At 42.9% G+C, this 25599-nt stretch overlaps 1 protein-coding gene and 1 long non-coding RNA gene across 2 annotated transcripts; one reads left to right on the forward strand and one right to left on the reverse strand.

Moving 5' to 3' along the window:
- Positions 1-2167: 2167 nt before the first annotated feature.
- On the reverse strand, positions 2168-7619 carry ZNF706 (zinc finger protein 706). Its single transcript, XM_074885802.1, has 4 exons — positions 7501-7619; positions 4362-4498; positions 3105-3212; positions 2168-2472 (listed from the first exon to the last, which is right to left on the reverse strand). The coding sequence occupies exons 2-3, from the start codon at positions 4494-4496 to the stop codon at positions 3117-3119; spliced, it is 231 nt and encodes a 76-aa protein (XP_074741903.1). The 5' UTR covers positions 4497-4498; positions 7501-7619; the 3' UTR covers positions 2168-2472; positions 3105-3116.
- Positions 7620-8011: 392 nt separating this feature from the next.
- LOC141954620 (uncharacterized) lies at positions 8012-24710 on the forward strand. The gene is made up of 4 exons (XR_012632217.1): positions 8012-8247; positions 12420-12603; positions 17789-17930; positions 21970-24710. It is a non-coding gene; the product is annotated as an uncharacterized LOC141954620 (long non-coding RNA).
- The last annotated feature ends 889 nt before the right edge of the window (positions 24711-25599 follow it).

Here is a 25599-nt window from a genome sequence, read left to right on the forward strand (position 1 = left end):
CTCTTTAATCAGACACATTACAATGCACAACTGTGTCTTTAGCCAGGTAACAGGATGCCATCCTTCAGATCAGGAAGAGATGATGGAGAACTAGTCCTCCCTCTGACCTTTTAGGTACAAGGAGTATTGCAGATATTCTGAATGAGGATTATTCCCACATTTAGTATAGCATTCCCCCTATATTATAAAGTCTTTATAACAATTCAGTCATAGCTTTCATTTATTTCTGCAATTGAGACTGCAGCTATTGCAGCTAAGGATCTTACTGAACTGAGGATCAATTACCCTTGCCTTCTAATACATAAACCCCCCATCATTTCATAGGGTATTTTCAACCTGAGCATCACAAAGTTTTGAAAATACAATTCTAACTGAAGTTTACCATCCCACTAGTGATGCAGCTTTCCAGCTCTTCAGCGCTCATTAAAAGAGATTGTTTATGAAACAAAATCTTTTTATTGAATGCTACACAATCTGAATTGAAGGAATAGAACATATACTTCACCTCAGGACCAAGCTATAGGGATACATCCCAGAACATTTTCCAAAGTAAAACCAGATTACCAAATACCAATCAGTGCAAGAAACATCTTTATCCATTTGCACTCAGCGTATTTTTAGACAAACTACAGCACCAGAACATTGAAGTACCTCTCCCCCATACAGCACAAAGGTCGAGAGCAGATTTCTTGCCTTGTGGAAGCCAGTTTGTCAGGATGTATGTATTGATAACATTAAAGAAAAATAAATGAAGCGTTACATTCTGATGTCAGGTGTACAAGTGCAGTAGTGGATTACTCTCAGAGGAGAACAACATTATCTATAAAAGTTAAGTGGTATACAGGTTATCCTGGAGTGACTATAATACAGAGAAACTTTATGCCAAAGTAAGTATTTACAGAGATACTGTCACAGCAAAGAGGACAGGAAGCTAGTCTCACAGAAGTAGTTCAATAAAGAGCAAATGAGTGGACGAAGACAAAGGCTTTGACTTTATATAATAAAATACCAAGTGCATTCTTTTAAGTGAATGAGTCTTTGAGACTATGGTCCTAGATTTTAGGAAGCCATTTGAAGGTCAGATGTACAGTACTGCTGCGTAGCAAGGGTTACTTGGACTGCCACAATTTTTACATCTGCTGTAACCTCAGTAAATTAACAATTCTAGTAAGTAAATCACAGCAATTCTAGTATTGCTTCTTTCTGCAAGGTCAGAACTAAAGTTCATAAATAAGCCCCCTCCAAATGCCAAAGCCACGGTTGATAGCAGACCATCTAGCACAATTCAGATGTTTCTCCACTACTTGTGCTGTACATCTGGGATTAGAACTGAGCCCAGAAGACTCTAAATGTAATTATGTTTAGCTGCTCAAATGTTCTGGGCCAGAGAGTTATTATCCAGCTTTTTCTTGTCAATGCAACTTTAATCACATCTGATTTCTTAAAGTAACCATATTATTTTAGTTACTTTGGCTCTTTTCCAACAGGCTTATTTTAAGTTGGTTGTGAAAAAAGGTTTTAATGGCTGGCTATTTTGCATATTTCTTGAAGAGTTGCTACTGAAATAACCAGATGCATTTGAGGGGGAACATGTGTGGTTGACTGCTCAAAATACCATCTTTGCAGATAAAATTTTCAACTAAGAGCAGAGTGGCTTTAACCTAATATTTGTGAGCCTTTTTCAAGCCAGCATACCCAGAAGCATTCAATCCTGCCACCTCTCAGCTTCCTCAGCCTTCTATCATATATAAAGGATAACAAGCACAACCAGAGTCTCTCCGGTACATGACTTCAAGGAACATGATCCCTCACAATAAAGGAATCCCATTCAAAATGGCTTGCAGTATTAAGACTCCAATACACAGGACTGAAATGTAGAAGGGAGTCTCACGATTCTCATGCAGCTTCTAGGGAGTCTGCTGTGCCTTGAGCCAACAACTTGACCACTAGTGAATGGGCTCAAGCAGGCAGCACACTGAACAGTAAGTCTGAGCAGCTTCCCTTTTCACTTAAGATTAATTTACTGTAATGTACATTACTTTCAGTGGAATGATACTGCTCATGTTTTGGCAGGATGGGGAAAATTCCACTTTGTCTTTTTTATTATTTTATAAGGCAGATAATGCAGAAAGTTGAAACGGAACTTCTACAAGGATTTAATCTGTGATACTGTAAAATCAAAGTACTACTTTATTAAATGAGTTATTTTACACAATATGAACATCAATATAATTACAATTGTAAAAAATTTTTTATAACAAGTATGGACTGATTTTTCAGGATTTCCAAATAGGGCACAACTGTACATTTACACAGAATTGTCTTTGCATGAAGCCCAAGAGGGAACAGCATAAAAATATGAATGTTTCTGTAGCCCCTTCATTTTTGCTGATCAACAGTTTTAGAAAAGCAGCTGCAGGTTTGTTATGTAAGGTCTGACAGTAGAAGAGTCAATAGGTGCCATGATTTCACCTATAAAAAACAAGAATAACTCAGTTAAGCTGAACCATTACACAATGCTGTTTACCTCTGTGTGAATAAAATACATAATACTGCTTTTTACCTCATTTCAGCCTTTTATTATAACCACTTTCAGTTACAGCCTAACAACTGGCTATTGGGAAATCTCTTCTATAGATAACACAGAGGTTAAGTTTTATATTTGAATGCAGAAAAATCTGCATTCACTTGCATAGCTTTGGGAACAAAACTGCTCAATTGTTGTTAATACACTAAACTATTTTCATTACACATTTTGTAGCAACAGACAGATTGTATTTATTTTATGTATATTGTTCAAAGAGAAACTAACATTTCAAAGCAAGAACTAAATAATAAAAGTATTCCTACAACTCTAAGGATGACCATTTGAAATAACATTAATCCCTTCTAATACAACCTCCTGAAACGCCACAGCCATTTCACCTATGTAAGTATTAGCTTGCTTCTCCTGTGTAACAGTTCAAGGGTACAACTTTAACCTATAGTTCATCTTCATGGTAAAGGAAACAAAGCAAGTTTTAAGTCCCAGCTGGCGGTGGTAAAAAAAACCTGATTCATAATACACCTTTCCCAGACAATCATTTAAAAATTAAGGTAATGACCTGTAGACAACTTTACGCCTGAACATCAGCCAATTCTGGAGGAAGTGGAGTCTTAGGATGCTTGCTTTCAAAGTGCTGTTTGAAGGTCTTGGGATCCGGCATTTGTGTCTGATTAAAGAGAGACATTTAACTTTATGGACAGTACAAGAGTTAAATAATACTACAAAAACCTGTTCCCCCTATGTTTTATTTTCTTTTTCCTGAAGCAAATTTTCTCCTCAATGTTTAAGAGGAGTATTTAACCTCAGATTTTCAGAGAGGTGCTTTTAAGCACTAGTATCACACTGTTTTGGCATGTTCATCAATGGCTTTATTCTTGCTAGAAACCTCCCTGCAGATCTTGCGCTTCACACGCTGGTTTGGTGGAAAACCTATCTCCTTACCATTTTCTTTTTCAACACCTCAAAGATAAACGTTTATTCTTTTCAGGATCAAATCTTTACGAAGGCTATTTCTTTTGTTTATCAGTAGGCCAAAGAGTTATGTTGCATAGCGTGTGCCAAGCAGAGAATGTCTGTCTCAGACCACTACTACACAGTTGCAGGCATCAACTGCCCAAAGCGATTGCTGCTACAGCCTGATTTCACAAAAAGAGCTGGTTGTAAGTACTTAAGTGAACAGCTCTTAATTTGGAATCTTATTTAAGACATACAGAGCAACAAATCTATTCTGGGATTGACCATTTAAGTGAAAATGGCAGGTCTATCTTTCGGTTCCTAAACGAGCACATTCAGGAAAACCAGCCAAAAGGAAAGTATAATCTGATTAGTGCTCACGTTTCTGTTCTCCTGTCAAGTAATTTATTCTAGTAGAAGTTACTGTGTATCAAACTTACACTAAAGCTTTTGGCACCACTACTTTTCCTCTCTACATTAACATCCATAACCATTGATTCTAAGATGGGCCAATTCCATCACAAAGAAAAGATGTTTCCATTTGGAGATTAAAAAGGAAGTGATCTTACTTTTTACATTTTATACATCATACTAACACCACATGCAGACCCCTGCAATCCAAAAGGCAAGGTAATTACGTAAATCAGATCTGTACATGACCTCTCAGATCTTCTCGTATCTCAATTATCAGTACAGCTGAGTTATCTGTGAGCAAGTCACATAACAGATGGAAATGCTTATAGCAACAAGCTAGACAGCCACTTAAGTATTTTAGTTTCCACTATATAATCTTCTAAAAATTCTGCTCTAGGCTGGAAGACAGACCTGCCTACAATAATATTTTGTCTTTGGTTCCTCTTACCCTACAAACAGTGCAGGTATATATCAAGGCAGCCTTGGCTGCAGCCTTCTGATCATGTCCTTGTTTCTTTTTTTGCTCAGCTTGCTTTTTGGCATTTTTCTGCTGCGACTGAATCTTCTGCTGTCCACGAGCCATATCTACAAACAAAAAGAAGACATTTAGTCTACAAATGTGAGAAGCTACTGCTGCTAGCTGACTCCAAAGCCATAACCATGAGCACAATACAGTCATGCACTCCATCCGTAAGGCCTACAACTCCCATAACTCATATACAACAAACATCTGTTCAAGCTCTTTAGTATGTAAAAACTATCTGGTTTTAGTATCATTCTTATAATACACACCAGAACTAGTAGGCCATTCTAAGGTTTCTTCCTCTACAAAGCTTCAAGGTCTACTTTTGAAGTGTTTTCAATAGTCAGAGTAATTAAAGTTTCCTTTACAGTTAATAGAAAATTATTTTCTATTTTCACAGGTACAGTAAAATTTAGGGGGTTTTGTTGTTCCTTTTTTTTTTTTTTTTTTGTAAAGCTTAAGACTCAACCTTTATTTCTAAAACTCGAACCGGGTTCCAAGAAAGGCAAATCAAAGTATTACCCAACCTGTATTACTGTCTTCTGGTGCACATGCTTGTGAGCTGCTTTGGAGTTGGGAATGCTAAGAACAACAGGTCACCCCTCTTTATTCAGGGCTATTTTTACAAGTGGCCAATCTTTTAGATTTTCAGCCAACTTCACACACATACATATTACTTAAGAAGTAAAATTGCCTGCATCAGAAGCTATTACTCTATATAACGCAGGAGCATAATGGAGCAAACACTACTGCCATATGACATTAGAAGGTCCACCCCATGAAACAAGACACAAAAATCACATTTTAGGGAGCAGCAAAACAGCGTATTTTACAACAGCAATTCTCCACCTGCATGCAGCCCACTCGAACACCCAATTCAGCTTGCACCCCACCCCCAGAGCAGACGCCAGGCAGGATTTGGGCGCACCAACACAGCAGGCTTCAGAGCATCGTTATATAACCCAGCAGCCCACTTTCTGCTATTATCTTTCTCACAATCCCTCATGGCCCACGCACGATCCAGTTGTGCAGCTCTCACAGAAGCACAAGGCTTACTACACAAGCACAGGACAGCTAGCAAAGCCCATTGTTTTCAGGAGAACTAGTAAAGCCTAATGTTCCCAGGAGGTTATCTGGTTGGTCATTGCCCCTCTGCGCAACCCGGGCATTTGCTGTAAGTTTGGTACTGATGAGAGACACTGTGCGGCTACAACGGGTCTGTCGTGCAGTCCTTCCACAAGGACAGACAGCCTTCCACTGCAAGAGGGAGAAAGGCCTATCCAAACACTGTCCTCCAGTAAACAGGCACGAAAAGCCCTTAAAATCATTATGAAAATGAAGCTTCTATGAAACATCAACAACATCTGGAAGTTCACTAGTATTGCAAGAATTTCTGGAAACAAGCAAAAAGACGGTCCCGAGAGCCAAAACAGCTCCTGCGGACTGAGAGGCACCTCTCAGGTCATAGTCCCGGTCTTTCATGGTATATAACACTACCATGTAACCCTTTGCAGAAGTATTATACTACATCTCCAGTGTTCCCTCCCCTTCCCCCATCAGTTTCTCTGTAGGAGAAATTAGAAGTCCATATGGCTAACAAAATCGAACACAAGAAAACGCAAGTTATCTATTAACAAGCCTATAGAAATACATGACAGTTTCCATAAGATACAGCATTGAATGCTAGTAAGACTAAAAATACCATTCTGTTTCACTGTATGCTCTGGTTACTCCAAAACATCCCAGACAGGGCCTCACCCTGTTTACGTACAGCATGGCTCAACAAGAACATTAAAAATAAACCAACAAAACAGAAAGAAGAGATATTGCCAATAGCTTTGCATACTCTAGAAGGAACTGTAGGTTTTATTTTGGTTCTGTTTTACTAGCATTACAGTAACCCTTCGGAAGTCAGGGGACTCCTGATAGAAGATACTCAGATGCAAGAAAAAATAATGTTCGTAGTCTTTGCATATTACTTTGTATTTTAGTCTCTTGGTAAGAGCTTGTTAAGTAGTACATTGCATGAGCCAACCACACTGAGCTTGTACGTATTTGGCAATAGCTGCTTTTACTTAAATCACAAACAAGAAAACATGAACCAAAACATCTGCTCAAAAATACCAACCTCCATATGATGCCCAAGACCAAAAATCCAAGAGTTGAAGTACTTCAAATTACACTAATACAGTTGAAACACATGGAGTGAATAGTCAACTGGAAAATTAAGATTATCTGGACTACAGTACTCTAAGAAAGTGACAAAAATAATCCCAAAGTTCGTTTAAAAGAACGATGAGTTCATCCACAAGACTAAATCTGTATTCCAGTTGCACAACACAGATAAGTGTTGTTTTCCTTATCAGGCACACCCTCAAGGAGTCCAGCAAACCGACCTGCTGTTTTGAAATAAAAATGCGTGAGCACATAGGAAGCCTAACACCACAGAAAAATATGCTGCCAAATCACAATAGCAACAGCACGGGCATTACCAGGCAGCGAGGCTGAAGCCTGCCATACGTTAATGCCTCACACAGGGTCATTTCCTTGTAAGTAACCAGAACCTGAGCAGAGAGTTTCAAGTCCTAAAACTGGACACCGACAGCTGCTTCCGCTGTCACTTCCCGACACAAACAGGAGCCTGAGGCACCCTGGCTTCCCCGTCGGGGCGGCGAGGGGCTTGGGCCGGCGAAGCAGCAAGCTCGCCCTCGGCCCGGCACCGCGGCCAGAGGAGGCCCCCGGCCTGGGCCCGGCCTGAGGCGCGAAGGGGCAGAGAGAGGCCGCGGCCCCCGGGAGGGCCTCGCGGAGCGGGGGGCGGCCGCAGCCCGGCCATTCCCACCACGTGTCCCGCGGGAAGGGGCCGAGGAATGAAGCAGGCCCCGGCTGCGGAGCCCCAGCGGCGGGGAGGCGGCTCGCGGCAGGCCGGGAACGGAGTGCGCCTCGCTGCCGGGCCGCCCCCTTCGCCCCGGGGCGGGCCTGCTCCGCCGCGCCGCAGCCGGGCCCGCTCCCCCACGCCCCGCGACCCCCGCCCCGCCGCGCCGCGCGAGGGGCCGCCGCCGCTCACCCGGCCTGGGAGTCCGGCCTGGGCGGCCCTGGCGAGCGGGTGGAGAAGGCTCCGCGCGGCCCCGCAACAGCCGCCGCCGCCGCCGCCTGCCCGAGAGGAGGAGGAGGAGGAGGAGGAGGAGGACGACGGCGGGGGGGGGGAAACGGGGGGGGACACCAGCACTGCGCATGCGCGGCCCCGCCCCGGCGCCCGCGCGGCCCAGCCCTGCTGGCGCGCGATCCGGCCCCGCCGGCCAATGGCGGCGCCCGTCCGTTACATAAGGCGGGGAGGGGGGGAGGGGAGAGAGGGCGCCGCTGCCGCCGCCGCGCTGACCTCCGCGGGGGGCGGGGCGCGTGCTCTGGCGGGGGCGCTGCCCGCCCCGCTGCCCACCCGCTGCCCGGAGACCCCGGGCGGCCGCAGGTCCTGGCGGCGATGGCGACCTGCGGGGATTCCCCACTAGCCGGGTGGCCGGGGCTGGCGGGCCCGCCCGCCCTCGGGGCGGTGGGGCGGAGGCAGGGCTAGACCCGGGCACCCTGCTGCGCCCCGGCGGAGGCTGCGCTGGCTCCGCGGCGGGCGCCCGCCAGAGTCCCGCTAACGGCCGGCGCGGCGAGGGGTCTGGAGCTCGGGAACGGGTGACAGGCCAGCGCCGAGGCCAGAGGTCACTGGGCTGTAGCAGAGGGACAGGCAGGACGCGCGGCCCGGCTCTGACCGCTTGGCCCCGAGGGTGGCGGCCCCAGCTGAGCCCTGGAAGCTGCCGGCAGATTCCCGGTGAGCTCCCGCCGCTGTTGCCGTGCCTGGCGCCGGGCAGCGCTGCGCCGCAGCTCCGGCGGGACTGCGGTAGGCGCCTGCCCTCAGACCATCTCCTCTCCTCCCGGCAAGCCCTGCTCTCCGCCACATTCCTCTGTGCTTAGCATACAGACGCAGCCTAAAAATAGTTGCTGTTCCTCCTCAGTGGGATCCAGAAAATGGCTCTGGAGAGGCTGCGGGGAAGGGGCTGGAGGCGAGGCCGGGCAGGGATCCTGGAGTGGATGAAATCCTGTTCGGGGTGGCAGTTCAAGCATAAGGCCCATGCACAGGCTTGAAGGGTTAAATGGATTAAAAGCAGAAGGAAAAGGCCTGAGATGAGAAGCAGAATTCACTTCAAGTTGAAAGAGCGCTAGATCTTGTTTTGGCGTTAAGGACTGCAGAGGAAGGCGTTTACTGGCTGTATTCACAGTGCAAGTGATTTGAAAAGTATTAGCTTGCATGAGTAGAGATGTAGGCGGGCCCTGTAAAGAAGGGTAAAGGAGCACTTTATGTTCTGTCGACATCTTCATATATCCCAAAGGGAGGCTGAATGTCTGCCTTCTCGGATTATACACCTGTTAGGAGAAATAGAGGCAGCATCTCTGCTCAGAGATGACATTCTGCCACTCTTTGAGCCATTGTTGTAGCTTTAAAATAAGCCTGGAGTCTTGAACAGTTCTGTGTCTGGGGCAAAACAAATGTAATATGCTTACTAGAGGAATTACTAGGTGTTGGGTTGGCATTTTATAGGGGCTCAGGCTAGATGAGTGTAATGTTCCCTTCTGATCCAAGAGAGAGGAAAAAGCAACAAAAAAAAATCCCTAAAGCAGTACAATGAACGTTTTGGGCCATCATGAGTCATGCCCAGAGCATAATTGCAGTTACAGGGGAGCTGTATAACATCTTTCTGACACTTAAGTCACTGGAAGTAGGTCTGGATGTGACAACATTTAAGACAGTCAAATATAAGCCTATGATCAAAAATGAAATTTCTAACATTTTTCTAAAAAAATTATTTTCCTAACATTCCTGTTTGCAGTGATGTCTTCCACATTAAACTGACAGTACTGAAAATGCTTGTACCTGGACAGTGAATCCCCACTGCATTAAAATGATCTTGTGTGTAGGTTCTGAACTTTATGGAAATAAGCAACTGTAAAAACCACTGAAAATGCATGTATGCTTGTGGGGTGGTGGGGAGGTGGGCATTTTGGGTTCTGTGCTTGCAAGCAGGTGGCTTTCAGAGTGAGGTTTCACTTTGAAGACCGCCGAGTGAAAAAGTAGCTTCTTTCCTGGCTGGTGCTATTTTAAGAGGACTGCTGGCCTCAGATGTGGAACTGGAGATGGCTTTCAAGGGTTGTGTCCCCATACTACAGCGCTGCTACACACCTGGCTGGACAAGAATTTCAAATAAGGCAGATCTTCTGAGCTCACGCTGAGCTCTGGCTGGTCTCTGAACCTTTTCCTGCTTTCGGGAGAATGAAGGGTCAGTCTCCTTGCAGGACAGGGGACCGTGGCCTTCCCTCTGTCTGCTCTGTCTTTTGTCCCTTTGTTCTGTAGATCCTGATCACAGCATTGTTCCCTGTATTGCCCAAATCATGGCTCTGGAATTTAGATGCTTCCAAAGAGACTATTAGGAAAAACCCAGTGTGAAAGAAGAATAGAGTACCCATAGCTGAGATTTTTACTATGAAGATAATAAGGAAAAATTTCTCATTCACTCTAAATAATTTTTCAAAATTTATTCACTGCGTGAAACTTATTTATCACACCAAAGGGAATATTTCCATGCATGTGTGCAGGTTAGCAGAGACACACAGGGTGGGTATGGTGAGCTGGTCTGTGTGCTGGATGCTTGGCATAGCTCTGACAAAATGAACCTGTCATAACTGCAGTTTATCTGGCTTATGGACTTCCTCTGCTTTGTGTTGCTCCTGTATGAGGTGAAGCAAGCCAGAGTATATGAATGAAAGTATAAATAGAAGTTAAAATGAAAAATAAATGCAAGGTTTAGACTGAAATGTTGTATTTTAAAATTGCTGGAAATATATTGAAGTGTTTTTCTGCGTGCTGCTTGTTTAATTGTTGTTTTCTAATTTAAAAACAACTCATAAACCCCACAGATATTACCGAGTATTCTGCATTAAAATAGAGTGAAAATCAAGAATACCTCTCTGTAGTTAAGGGTAGACCAAATGCAAGGAGTTTATTATCCCCAAACCTAGCCTTACAAAAATGTTTCAGTGGTTACGATTCACTGAAATCTGTAGCTGCATCATACACATAGAAAACACAGCTCCATATGGGTATGGGTAAGGCGTTTTAGCTCTTATGGAGCCCCTAAGAATACTCCAGATTTTTAAAAAAAGACTTTATTATCTTCTCACGATAAGAAACAAGGCTCTAATTTAAGGCCAAGCATGAATGTGGTGAACATGATCAGAAAAAGCAAAATGCTGGTCTACTCTGGAGGAAAGGAGCAAAGGAAACTGGAAGGAGCAATGCTGTAAGGCAGGATTATTTGTTAGTTTTTTTGAAACAGTCTTGATTGTTTGTTATTCTCATGCTTATTTCCCCTCTGATGGGGGATTCCAGCCCCCCATCAGTTTCTGTGCCTGCTCAGAGGTGCAGTTTCTGTCATTAAATCAAAATGCCTGTTCTGCTCAACAGTAACTTGTTGACACTTGAATTCTGTTGCAAGTCAGTTTGAGCTCTCTCACCTTAGTGTGACTGGTGTCCCCAGCACGATTCCCTGCTATGATCCAGCTGACATTCTGACATGTGTTATTAAACCCATTTTGAAAGCAATCGTTCTGAGGTGCAGGGCAAGTTTGCCCACAACAGCATAGGTGTGGCTGCATGTCCCGTCTGAATCAACTCGTGTGCGCCTGCCAGGTCCTCCCACTGCTGTTCCCTACCACACTTATTGCTTGTATCTTTTTCCTGCTCGTTTTCTTGTGTGCTTGCTATTGATCCAGTGTCACATCAATCAAGTATCATCTCGCCAGCTAAACGCTGGCTTGCGTCCCAGCGCTGCCCTTTGCTACTCACTCACGGTGAGTACACATGCTGGTATCGTGTGCCTCCCTATTGAGTGATTTTATTCGGTGCCCCACCATGACCCCTCGGCATGTCTGAACAAGTGAAGGAAAGGGAAGGGGACATGCCCTGGGCCGGCCAGTGACAGAGACCTTCTCACTAAATTTTGTGGCCGCAGACCAACATTGACAAGAACGCAGAACAGCAGAGATTGGCTCTGCAGTCGAAGGCTGTAAGGCACAGACTTTGAAAGGATATTCAGATCTGATGTGATGGTAGATCAGAGTCAGTATTGCTGAATTTCAGGGGCGGGATGACATGGTTGCAGGCAGAACCCCAAACAGGCTGGAATCCTCTGCAGTTAGTATTGTTTGATATAAAACATCATGCAGCAGTACTTTACCTATTTCAGGGACCTGACAAGGTAGCTTTTGCTCATTTACCCTTCTCTGCCTTATGGATGTTTACCTCTTCCTTCCCCCATGCTAGCATACCATTCTTTTCCCTGTAAGGGCACTTTTCACAACCACAGCTCCAGCTCTCATACATCCAGTTCAGGCCTCCCTGACACTACATTAACTCCCTCCCTCCTTTGACCCTGATTGCTGTGTGCTACTTTTCCATAGCTGGGATGTTGGCACCTCATGGGCTTGCCCAGTCTGGCTGTTGTGGCAAATACAAAAAAGAGTGAGATCTTAAATCACATATTTGGTTCACAGATTCAATAGATTCTTAGCTCTGCACTGGTAAGAGATGATACGAAATCACAATACTGCAGAAAAAAGGATTTTAAGGCATGTGACGGTATGCCTCTTTTTGTGTTGTGTTGTAGAACTAGGTATTTTGTAGTGCACACTGTGCTGATCCACAAGGTTTAAAAATGGAAAAAGAAGAGGAAGAAAAAAGAAGAGCAACCAAAATGAGAAGGAAAGCCAAAGACCGTGCTCTGTTTTGGAAGGAAGCTGACACAGCAATGCAGCTCTCTTGGCAGGGCAACTCGGGTTTGCGATACCCTTCTATTTCCACATTAGCTTTGAAGGGTCAGCCCCTTAGCAGCAATGCAGCATCTTTTCCTGGTTTGTCTGCTGCCTTTCTGAACAGTCTCTTTGTTTCAGGGACACCTGATGGGTGACATCCTCCAGAACAAGGACAACCTCAGGTGATGTCCACCATATTGCCAGCCTCCCTGTGCTGCCCACATCCTCTGAGAGACAAAAAAAGAGAGGGCTTGAGAAAAAGGCTCATGAAGAATGACAGAGAGGGAGGCAGTCAGAAGCTCAGAGATGCAGTTCCTCAAAGGTTGGTAAGGCATATGCACCTCCTGGAGAGCATGGGCAAAGATTGCCTTGTGACCTCTAAGTATTTTGCAATCTCTCCTCTTTTAAATCCATTTTGTTGGCTGTGACTTTTGCTAAAAACAAGGCACAAATGCCTTTCTCAGCATGTCGCAACTTTTTTGACCAACCCACACAGACAAACTGGAGACCTTGAGAACATACACTTCCGTTCTATATAAACAGTTTAAAATAGATTTTAGCTTTGCACAGCATTACGTACAGTTACTATTTTTAAATGCACACCAATTAATCTGATGTGTTCATTCCCTTTTTGCGTGTGCCCTTCATTCATGCTTTTGAGTCTTGTACATGTTCAGGTCCCTGCCTTATGAAAACCAATATATCCACACATATTTAATTAATTCAGAATACCAAGATTTCCCTCCTCTCCACCAATATAGTTAAATATATGTATGAAGCATGAAAAAAGTCCTCACACTGTGTCATGTGCGTATTAAAATGTGCAGCAATTATGATTAAAACCTCTCACAAACATGCCAACATTGTTGATGTCTTGCCTCTAGCCTCGAGGAGGGTCATACATCCCATCAGTCTGTGCTTCTGAGTGGCTGCACATCCCAGAGATGCCTCTGTGCTGAGGTGGCTCACGGCATCCGCCAGCTCTGCTTGCTTCCTTCTTCAGCCCATCTGCAAAACTCCACCCTCGTACTAGCAAACATTTAGGTAGCTGCTTATTATACCTTGCAGAAGGGACAGTTACTTCTCATCCACAGACAGCCTCTCCATCTGCCTTTCAGTCATCCATGTGCAGATTTCATTGTCATTCTAGAACTGCTAAGGGCAGGGAGGGAAGCTCTTGCTGCTGTCCAGATAGCATGTAAAATCTTGCTGGGCAAGGAAGCAGAGGCCAGGGGTGCATTTCAGAATGACACATCCCAGAATGAACACAGAGAGTCAGTTCGCAGGAAAGGGCTCTGCAGCTGCAGGATGTTCCCCATGGAAGAAAGGCAGCCTTGGACATCCCCAAGTCCACACACACATTGCTGGTTTTCCCAGGTCTGCAGTGCTGGCTTAGGTCCAGCAGCTTGCTGCTTCAGGAAGAGATCAGCAAGAAACATCTGCTGGATTTCAACTTTTTCCTTTTCAGATGCCCTGTTATACTTGCTCTGAAGTCACTGCATGACTTAAAGGCAGGAATCCAAAGAGCCTGCTGCAAACTGAGCTGTGAGGATTGCTCTGATCGCCAGTGTTTCCTGCCAGCTGCTGACAACGCTTAAAACATAGTAAGGTCTATCTCACAAACACTGGTGGATAAATAAGACCTGGCAAGGGAAATCAGGGGAATGATTTGGTTTGCACCAGGCCACTGGATCCCATTGCTTTCTGCAAGAGATCCCAGAGTGCCGCAGCAGAGCAATGCGCTATGGGGTTTGGGAGCAGAACAGAAAACACATTCCTGGAAGCAGCCAGCAGTGGCAAAAGACGGCAGCTATGTAGAGGTAAAAGACATTACTTGCGGGGCGGTGAGGTGGAATGTATGTGCTGATTGTCAGAATTACTGCGGCTGAGTTACCAGGGATATATGAAGCCCACAGTCATGTCTCAGTAGATGCTCATAAGTTTATTCTTAAGACAGACTGCCACAGGATGGAGGGACGGAACTCCCTTTTCCTGCTACATGGCTGGTCTTTAAGCAGCACAGGCAGAAGGCTGCTTTTTCACTCTGTCCTTTAGCCTGGCTTTTGCTTAGAAACTGCAGGAGAAAACTAGGGAGGATGAATTATGCTTCTGTGAAAACACTCAGTGCACATCTCTAATCAGGCAAGACAGAATAACACTTAAAGGACAGTCCCAGAGCTGGAAAGAAACAAGAGCTGGTTATGAGGTAACATTAGGTACAGACTTTGCACATTAGTATTTACTAGGCTAGAAAAATTTAAAGTTCTCATTTAGACTATCTGATTTTAAAATATGACTCATTTCAATCTGACTGCTGGTCTGTAAAGTTAATTTGGAAAGTTGTGCTCTTGCAACTTGGCTAAAAAATTACAATGAAGTGAAGTAGAAATGCCTGGTGCTGGAGACTTACATGTCTGTCCCAGTGGGGTAGCATCTTTTACAATGCTTCCATGGGCAAAAAGACCAGGTTAGAAGACAAAGGCCTGATCCTGTCCATGCTTAGGTATAGAACTGTACTCTCTCTCCATTCCCAAACCAAGACTGAAACCCCTTATCATCCTGCACCTGAGCCTTCCTATTCCCACATCTCCAGTGTACCCTTCTCCACACCAGCTGTCCCAGTCTCTTCCTGGCACTATCCCCTGTGTCCCAGAGTCTGCAGTAACAAGTAACTCCAGCTGTGCAAAGCTCAAACCAGAGGCTGCCAGCACAGCCTAAGCCCTTGCACACTTCACCTGTTCCCTGTTTAAAAATGTGCTCCTTTAAGCAAGATAAATTTAGACTGGAAATGACCTCCCAGGCTTGTTGCTTCTCTATTTTTCTCTGACACTGTAAAGAGTTTGGTGAGAGATATTATTTCCTCAGATATTTAAAATGAGGATCATATCCTTTTTTTAACCTTCCTCTTTGATAAACCAAAGAGCTTGAGCTAGTATCGAATAGTGCTTTGCTAAGAACAGGTCCTTGGGGGACCAACACTAGTAAAAAGGATGGAACTGAGGATGGCTTCCCATTTTACAATTATTTTTTGAGATCTTGTATAGTCAGATCCCAGTCTGTTCCCATGGTTTCCATTAGTCTGTATAAACAGTATTTCTCTCTTGGCTTCCTAAGACTGTGCTGTGGACATGCAGGACTTGGGTGGACATACACTGCAGACTCAACTTGCCCCAGAATGACCAGGTCCAGGTCTCACTGGTGTCCAGCAGTCCTGATGGAGCCACTGCCCTGACTGCTTTACTGGGTGCCCAGAAGTCCTGAGGATCTTCCTCAGATCTTTCTCTGGATGTCCCTTCCCATGTGCCAGGCAAAGTTTCCACAAAATAAACAGCAAAGCCTGATGTTCAATAACCTCTATGGATACCCTGACACCACTGTTGACTTGGAGGCCTCCAGCAGTACCCAGATGCAGCCGTGCACGTAGAACAAACTGATGGAAGGGCTCAGGCTGATGTAGCTACTCTGAAGCTCAAATCCCCTCTTCCTCATTGATCTAAGCCCACAGCCCTGTGCCAGCTCAGAGCCTCACTAATTCTTCTCACAGGCACTGCAGCTCGTAACTCCACTAATTAGACCTCAGCCTGGGTCAGGAAACGACCTTCGTGCTCTACACAGTTCAAGAACCTGTGTCTCTCCTTGCTCGGAGAGGCAGTGTGGAGGGCGAGGAGCTTGGGCAAACAGTGATGATAAGGCAAAGAACACCTTGCTTTGCTGGCTCAGCACTGGAGGTGGTTTTTTACCACACCTGCCTGTAAAGAAGGCAGAAATGTTTGTCTTGGGAAAGAGAAGGAGATGGAAGGAACCACCTTGTGCTTAGCACAGCCCAGGCAAAATAAAAGACTTTGGTCAAGTCTCTGTGAATTTGTTCAGGGCTATTAGGGAGAATTATATGACAATGCTGAGGAATCGGTGAAGGGCACAGCTGGCAGGCTCTCTATTCACCTCTGATTTTTTATGATCCTTGTGGAGTGCCGCAACTTCAGATGCTGGATCCCCTGCCCTCAGCTGTCTCATGATGGGACGTCTACATTCTTACATCTCAGCAGTGGCATTAGGTATGGCTGCAGTCTCTCTGGGACATGCTGCACAACACAGAGAGACCCTGACACATCAGCATCCTGCCATGGGCAAAGGCATCGCAGCTGTGGAAACCTGTGATTATTTCAGCCAACAACTTTCTCAGTGCAAAATATTTGGTTTTAGCAGTTAGGACAAAGCATGATGGTGAGGGGATATTAAACCAGCAAGCATACTTGCATGTTGTGTCTCATCTAACCTTAGTGAATCCTGAAGAGTTTTAGGTGGGATTTACTGGAGCAGAAATAATGAACCAACCTGATCACAAAGTAGAAAGCCTGGTTACTCCCGAGTGCCTGCAGCTCTTACACTTATTATGAAGGAGACAGCAGATTGTAGCATTAATGTTACTTGCCCTGGCACAGTCTAGTAATGGCCCTTCTGACCAAGTGTCAGGTGGCCTCTAGGAAAGGCCTTAAGATCCTTTTATTTAGATCCCAAGGGGAAAACAGCTGTTCCATTGTGCTGCAACAGAAAGACCACAGCAGTGATATCCAGCACAATACCGGTAAGCCTCAAAAAGTATCCAATATCCATTCTTCAATGAAAGGGTCCAGGCTGGACAAGCCTGTTGCTGGCAATCATGTTCCAGCCTGCTATGAAAGTCTCTACTGGAGACATGGCAGAGCCTAGAGAAGTTAAACCCTGACCCCTTTGTGGTACCTGCTCTCCAGTAATGTCTCCACTCCTGCCCTTCAGGCACTGGCTTTGAACAGGGCTAACATCAGTCGAATGTCTCACGTCACAGTGGAGCTGTTACTGATTGTTATTGATTTGTTATCGATTTAAGTTGATGATTTTAGGGTTTATGATATGAAGTTGAATAACCAAATAGAATTTTATAAGAATATTGGTTTTATAATAGTTGTAAAGTAATTGTGTATTGTTTTTAGTAACTGTAGAAACATTGTGCTGCTATGAGATCATCTGTAAAGTCCTAGACCAAGACTGCATAGGGCCACATAGTTCAATAATTGTTAACCTTGAAATAATACATTATCGTCTATGCATGTCAAAAACAGAAGCTTAAGTAGAATTAATAGAAATTAGAGACAATGAACTGTAACAACCAGCATATGTCTGCCAAATTATGAAGAAACTAGGTAAAAGGTAATTCCAGCAGGGGGAGATCGCGACCACCGACTCATGGACCATCGACTCTAATTACACCCCAGACTCATTTTAGAGCTTTAGTGCGCAGGATCGGAAAAAGGTGTAAATATGATAACGAGTTATGGGGAAAATATGTTTATGTATGAGCACTTGATTAATATGTATGATTGTATCTCATATAATCAGCATGTTACGTGACTCAGGTGTGCGTTGTTGGTGACACAATTTCCCTGCACACCCGGCCGTTAATAAAGGAGTGTCTGCTTATCTACATCCAATTGGTGTTGATAAGTTCTTTTATCCCGTTTTGGTGACAGTTTCTGGTGACCCAGATGGGACCTCGCTGAGAGAGACCGGAGGAGTCAGGGACCTGATCGGTTCCAGCCGGCACTGAGGAATTCTCGGGGATACCCATCGATCCCCGATCCAAAAGGCTCTTCGCGACATTCCCTGGAGTTGGTAAGACACTTCTCTTCTGGTCTGGTCTGAGAAGTCTGCCCGTCAGACGTGGCGAAAGCTGCGCAGGGTTGCATTAAAAGGATCCTATCTACTTTAGTATCTGGTCTGTGGAATCAGGTCTGGAATCTGAAGCCTAGGCGTCTGACCGTAAAACATAAGCGAAAGCTATTGCAGGGTTGGACAAATCTGGTATCTGGAAAAACCTATATGCTATAGAGTTTTTCATCTGCATTCTGGTATTTCATCTGTATCTGGTATCTGTATTCTGGTATTTAAAATTGGTGTTTGTGTCTGTGTGAGTTTGAGACGTACAAATAAGTACGAAGCAAGTGCGGAGTTCGGATCCGTGGTTCTGTTATCCTGCGAGGGGTGCAGCCAGAGAAGAACGAAGCGAAAGATTGAGTGATTGTGTGTGTGTGAATTTTAAAATATTTTGAAATGACATCTAAACTAACACATTTGTTTGAGAGTAAGAGTGTTGGTAATTTGGTTTTTGATGAAAAGGTACCGAAGATTTCCCCATTAGGATGTCTGTTAACACACTGGGGAGAAATACATGATGACTTATATAAAAATCAAAGGATAAGAGTATTGTAATTATTGGTGGCCTTTATATGTTTTGGAAGATCAGGAAAAGTGGCCTGCCACTGGAACTTTAGAGGAGGATTTGTGAATTCTGGGAACCGAGATTTTAATGCACTCCTAGGAATAAATCAGTGTGCTTATTGTAAAGAAGAAGGTCATTGGAAACGAGAATGTTGAAAAATGAGGGGCAGTCAGCAAGACGTAGCAGGAGTAATGATCCTAGATGAATGAAGGGGACTGGAGGGGAACCCAGCTCAATCTCTGATTGTAATTAAGCTGGAAGAAAAAGAGGTTACATTTTTAGTAGATATAGGAGCAACATTTTCAATATTCGATAACTGCAAAAGAAAATTGGGAATGAAAACAACAAATATAAGGGGAGCAACAGGGAAAGAAGAAAAACAGTCCATTCCTACAACCCCTGTATTTAAAATCTGGGAACAAAATAATTACACGTAAATTCTTGTATGTACCAGAATGTCCTATACCCTTGTTAAGAAGGGATTTGTTGTCCAAATTAAATGCACAAATTGTTTTTGAGGAAGGGGAACTCTTCCTAAAAATACCTGAGTCAAAGACAGGAGAAATCCTAATGATACAAGAAAGAATAAAAGAACAAGAAATTCCACAGCAAGTAGATCTAGCAGTAATCCCTATAGTATGGGAAACAGATAAACCTGGCAAATCAAAATTAGTACTACCTGTGAAAATACAATTGAAGGAGGGTGCAAGACCAGTAAGGATTAAACAGTACCCGATTAAACCAGAAGTTAGATGGAGAATTAAAAAATGATTGACAAGTTTTTGGAATATAAAATCCTTGAGGAATGTGAATCTAAATATAATACTGCAGTTTTACCGGTTAGGAAACCTTCAGGTGAATATAGGTTAGTAACAAGATTTAAGAGCAGTGAATGAGATAGTTAAGGACATTTATTCTGTAGTGACAAATCTATATATATTGTTGGCAGCATTAAAAGAGACCCATGAGTGGTTTACAGTGCTTGATTCAAAGAATGCTTTCTTTGCATACCTCTGGAGAAAGGAAGCAGAAAATTGTTTGCCTTTGAGTAGAAAAATCCACAAACTGGATGAAAAAAAAAAAATGCAATTGACATGGACAAGACTACCCCAAGGATTAAAAAAATATAGCCTGACCATTTTTGGAAATCATCTGGCAAAGGAACTTGAAGTATAGAAACAGGATGATTCACAGCCAAAGCCTGGACACTTACTTTTGCAATCTGTGGATGATGCACTAATTGCTGCAGAAGAAAGATCCACCTGCATAAAGGTAACAATAGAACTTTTAAATTTTCTTGGACTAAATGGGTACAGGATATCCAAAAATAAAGCCCAAACAGCAAGCCGGACTGTAATATATCTGGGCTTTAAGATTTCAAAAGGACAGTGGCAATTGGGAACAGACTGTAAGGAAGCCATTTGAGGCATACCAGAGCCGAAAAATGTTCATAAACTAAGGGCCTTTCTAGGAATGGCTGGGTGGTGTTGCCTTTGGATAATGAATTACGGTCTAATAAGTAAGCCATTGTATGAAACTCAAAAGAACTTTCCCTTTGTATGGGGCCCACATCAGCAACAGACCTTTAAAGATTTAAAATGAGCTCTAATGTCTGCACCTGCCCTGGGACTTCCAGATTTAACCAAAGATTTCCAGTTGTTAGTTTATAAAGGACAACATCTTGCACTAGGTGTGCTGACACAGAGAATGGGAAGCTGGAAGAGACCAGTTGGATACTTTTCCAAACAGTTGGATACTGTGAATAAAGCATAGCCTACTTGCCTTTGAGAAGTTGCTGTTACAGTAATGCTTATTCAAGAGGCCCCAGAAATTGACTTTGGGAAGAACAATAACAATATATGTCCCACACATGGTGATAACTGGTTTAGAACAAAAAGGGGGACATTAGTTGTCCCCAAGTAGAATGATAAAGTACCAGGTGGTCCTGACTGAACAAGATGATGTGGTTTAAAAAAAAACTAACCTGATAAACCCTGCAGTTTTTCTAAGTTTTACAACAGGAAGAAGGGCAGCTGGAGCATGACTGCCTGACTACAATTGAACATGTGTACTCCAGTCGAGAGGATTTGAAGGACACACCATTGGAAGATCCCGACTAGGAGTTATATACAGACGGCAGCAGCTTTGTGGAACATGGAGTTCGATACTCTGGATATGCGGTAACAACAGACAACTAAATCATAAAGTCAAATGCGTTGTCTAGCACCACTTCAGCTCAAAAGGCAGAACTCGTTGCTTTAACCCAAGTTCTTGAATTAAATGAAAAGAAGAAAGTAAATATATGGACTGACTCGAAGTATGCTTTTGGGGTAGTACATGTCCATGGAGTTTATGGAAAGAAAGAGGATTATTGTCCTCCCAGGGAGCAAATATTAAACATCAGGAGGAAATTTTGCAATTATTGCAAGCAGTTCAGAAACCAACTCAGATAGCAATCATGCACTGTAAACCACTTCAGGTTAAGAATACAACAGATAGGGCTACCAGAAAAACAGTGGAAGAAATAACATTACGAATGGCATTGATTCTAACCAAGACAGTAATTCTCTCAAGGGAGAAACCTAAATATTCAGAAAAAGATGTTAAATTAGGAAAATTATTGAAAGCCAAAAAAAGGTTAGCTGCATGGTGGGTGACGTCTAATAGACAAATAATAGTACCACCTCTTTTAACTAAGAAATAATTCAGGTAAAACATCAGGAATGTCATTGGGGCATAGAGGCTTTGGTAACCCTTTTAATAAGAGACAAGTAGTATCAGTCAAAATGTTAGGATTGGCCAAAATAATAACTGCAAAATGTGAATTATGTTTGAAAAATAATCCAGTATTAAAGAAGAGAGTCCAAATGGGTACACTCAAATCTGCAACAGTACCAGGAGATTATTGGCAAGTAGATTTTTCAGACCTACCCAGACAAAATGAATATCGATACATTCTGGTGGGGGTTGGTACCTTTACAGGATGGCCAGAAGCCTTTCCCTGTTGTACCACTCAGGCAAAAGAAGTAGTAAAATGGTTACTACAAGAAATAATTCCAAGATTTGGAGTCCCCATTGGAATTTCTTCAGACAGAGGCCCACACTTTGTTGCTGAAGTAGTACAAAGTATTTGTAAAATTCTGGGCATTACTTGGGATTTACATACATCCTGGAGGCCACAGTCTAGCGGAAAAGTAGAAAGAATGAATCAGACTCTGAAAAGGCAAATTAGCAAAATATGTCAAGAAACTAATTTAAAATGGCCTCAGGCACTTCCATTAGCATTGTTGTGAATTAGGGTACAACCAAAAAGTGGTACCTCAGTCAGTCCTTATGAATTACTATATGGGAAACCATATGAATCTCCTGAACCAAATCCAAATATGCATGTGAAAGGAAAACAAGACGTATATAACTATTTGCTTTCTTTAGGAAAACCCCTGACTGTAATTAGAAATGCGATACTGTGGAACAGACCTCTGTCTTTGGAGAATCCAGTGCATGATTTTCAACCTGGAGACTACGTTTACGTGAAGATGTGGACTTCTGAACCCTTACAAGAATGCTGGAAAGGACCCTTCCAAATACTTCTAACAACTTTTACAGCTATCAAGATTGTGGAATCAGATGCATGGATACACTACACCCGAGTGAAGAAGGCTTCCCCTTCACGGAAAATTGTCAACAGAGATCCAGAGACCTTAAAGCTGACTTTGAAACATGTCTAGTTTTTCATACCAGTTTTTGATTATTCTTTTCGTACTAGGTTGGAAGCTGATGCTGGTGGGATCTTGGTTTGATGCAATGGCTGAAGGACAAAATGAAACTGAAAATTGCAGAAAGATGCCAAAAGTGAGAATAAGAAATAAAAGACAAATAGAAACAGGACAGTTAATCACTATCCCCAAAGAGATACCTGGAGAAAATTTGATGTTAGGATTGATTAAGGGATTTGCCAATTTGCAGAATGTCACACAGATTACTGCTTGTTTACCGATACCAAGAGCAGTAGGTGAATCTGTGCCATGGGGAATCTTAACTATGAATTTAACTAATCTAGAACATAGAAATGAGACTACTTATTGTGAAAAAAAAACTGTTGTTGAATGGTATGAACAAGTGAAGCTCATCAGAAAACAATGGAAATCAATGGGCACAGAGATAGATTGTAAGAAATTGTTAAATTATGACTTTATAAAAGGATCCCAACCTAGGGCATTAGCTCGGGTTCTCCTTCCTGGAGGTCCAAATCCCCAACTAGGATGGTGTTCGTATGATGAACAAATTAAGAACAATGTCAGCAGAAGCATTATGGAATGGAAATGTAACAAAACTAGTCAGATTACACAAAAGGAAGAGGAGCAGTGGAACTCTATATGGTCTATGTCTGTATTTTCTCAGTTTCAGTACATGGCTAGAACTCCTTGGTGTTTCACTTGGGATGGGAAAGTTTTTGCAGTTTTACCCTCAGTAAATGACAAAGGAAGCTCACTAAGAGAAAAAGAAAATGTAGTATCTTGGTGGAAATGTGAAAAGGTATATGATTGCAGCAATGCAGATTTAGTAATTCAAAGAATTCCTCCTTTGGCTGCTGCTTTAAAATTTGGATGTTTTTGCCGAGGTCTTAAAAATAGTCTCAATTTGACTAAAACATTTACACCCAGAAAAGGAACATTATTCACCTGTAGATAATCCACAATTCAGAGCCCAGGACATTTGGTTTGGGCAATGAGTGACGGAACCTGGACAACACATTTGCCCTTAGATGGAAAAGTAAAACAAATTACTTTAGGTATGCCAACGTTGTGTCCAGTTTGGAAAAAGTCTCCATTTAAAGGATCTTTAGAAAATTTGAAATTACAGTGAACAAAGAAGTCAGAAACAGATGACACATGGAATGAACCATCAACAGGAGTCAAAATTGGCTGAGCTTTGGAATCTCTTTTGAATCCCATAGCTTCTTACACAAATAGAGAGTGTTGTATCAGTTGACAGGACAAGTAGAAAAATTGGCAAATGTCACAAAGAAAGGATTTAAAGAATTAAACATACAATTGCAGGCAACATCAAGGATGACTTTACAGAATAGGATGGCACTTGATATGCTTTTGCTTAAAGAACATGGAGTGTGTGGATACCTCAAAGGCAGAGTGGACCATTGCTGCATACATATTCCAAATGTAACCCAAGACATAGAACATGATCTAGATCTGTTAGGAAAAATTGAAGAAGACACTGAAAAAGTCCAAGAACATATGTCAGAAGATTGGTTAGGCAAAATTTTTAGTGGACTAGGGTGGAATTTAAGTTCATGGATAAGATCACTAATAGACACAATATTTATGTTGCTGATTGTTTTCTTAATGATAATGTTGGTGTACTCATGCTTAAAGAAACAAATTAGTAGCAAAATTGCATTCAATTGTATGAGTATGAGAGAAATCCCCAGACTTCCACCACCAGCATACAGTGAGACAGAGACATGATAAACTTTGATGTGAAAGTATTGAAATGATTTTCAAAACTTTCAAAGGGGGGAGTTGTTACTGATTGTTATTGATTTGTTATCGATTTAAGTTGATGATTTTAGGGTTTATGATATGAAATTGAATAATCAAATAGAATTTTATAAGAATATTGGTTTTATAATAGTTGTAAAGTAATTGTGTATTGTTTTTAGTAACTGTAGAAACATTGTGCTGCTATGAGATCATCTGTAAAGTCCTAGACCAAGACTGCATAGGGCCACATAGTTCAATAATTGTTAACCTTGAAATAATACATTATTGTCTATGCATGTCAAAAACAGAAGCTTAAGTAGAATTAATAGAAATTAGAGACAATGAACTGTAACAACCAGCATATGTCTGCCAAATTATGAAGAAACTAGGTAAAAGGTAATTCCAGCAGGGGAAGATCACGACCACCGACTCATGGACCATCGACTCTAATTACACCCCAGACTCATTTTAGAGCTTTAGTGCGCAGGATCGGAAAAAGGTGTAAATATGATAACGAGTTATGGGGAAAATATGTTTATGTATGAGCACTTGATTAATATGTATGATTGTATCTCATATAATCAGCATGTTACGCGACTCAGGTGTGCGTTGTTGGTGACACAATTTCCCTGCACACCTGGCCGTTAATGAAGGAGTGTCTGCTTATCTACATCCAATTGGTGTCGATAAGTTCTTTTATCCCGTTTTGGTGACAGAGCCTTAGCCAGCCCTAGTCTGAATAAGGACAGAAGTAGTATGACAAATAATGTCAGCTGTGAATAACATTATTCCTTAACATCTAAGGGGGGTGGGACTACGAATTTCTGAACTCTGATTTGCTTCTAAGGCATCCTAAGAGATGATCCTATGTAATACTATGGGTTGCATTGCTCGCTGGCACTGACGTGTACAGCTTCATTAGCATTAGGTGCATAGCAAATGCTCAGGCAACAGCTGAACTTGGCCTCCTCTCTGGTTCTGCTCTCTATTTAATTAAGTCTTATGTATGATATAAAAATACTGGGAGAAATCCAGCCCACCTTTGCTGGTTTGAATGCTGTATCCTGTGTTTGACTCTTTCCAGGCCCACAAGTGAATTTAAAAGAGGTGCAGTTGTTCATTTGCAGCTTGTACAAGGTACAAGAATGCGTTATCCAGCCCCGAGCTCTTCATCTGCAGGACATGTCGCAGGTCTTGACAGCTGATCACTGCATTTTCCTGCCAACTTCTCTTCATGGTCTGTTAGCTGCTGTTTTGGAGATCAAACTCGCTCTTTGGCATCTATTCAAGCTATAGAGTCCAATTTATTTCTAGCACAACATCCGTTGGCATTGCCTCTGCAGTACGTTGGCCCAGTCTGTGCAAGCTCACTAACTCAGAAGTAGCTTCGACTTCTTTTCTGTTGCCAACAGACAGAGGCAGCAATTAAGATGATGACTGTGTTTTGAAGGGCTTTCTCTTCAGGAGAAGTGTAGCACCCTGCGATCAGTCCCCAGCAGTCTCTCCTCTCAGGGGGAGCCTTTACAAACACAGGGGGTACTTCTGCCACAGAAATGGAAGA

Source organism: Strix uralensis, chromosome 1, assembly GCF_047716275.1.
Source record: "Strix uralensis isolate ZFMK-TIS-50842 chromosome 1, bStrUra1, whole genome shotgun sequence".
Lineage (NCBI taxonomy): Eukaryota > Metazoa > Chordata > Aves > Strigiformes > Strigidae > Strix > Strix uralensis.

What these genes read in the sequence shown, in the direction of transcription:
- ZNF706 (XM_074885802.1), bottom strand. Translation starts at nt 4,496, where the DNA reads ATGGCTCGTGGACAGCAGAAGATTCAGTCGCAGCAGAAAAATGCCAAA. An exon ending in ATACCTGCACTGTTTGTAGG is followed by an intron (nt 3,213 to 4,361) that starts GTAAGAGGAACC and finishes CTCTTTAATCAG; the next exon opens with ACACAAATGCCGGATCCCAA.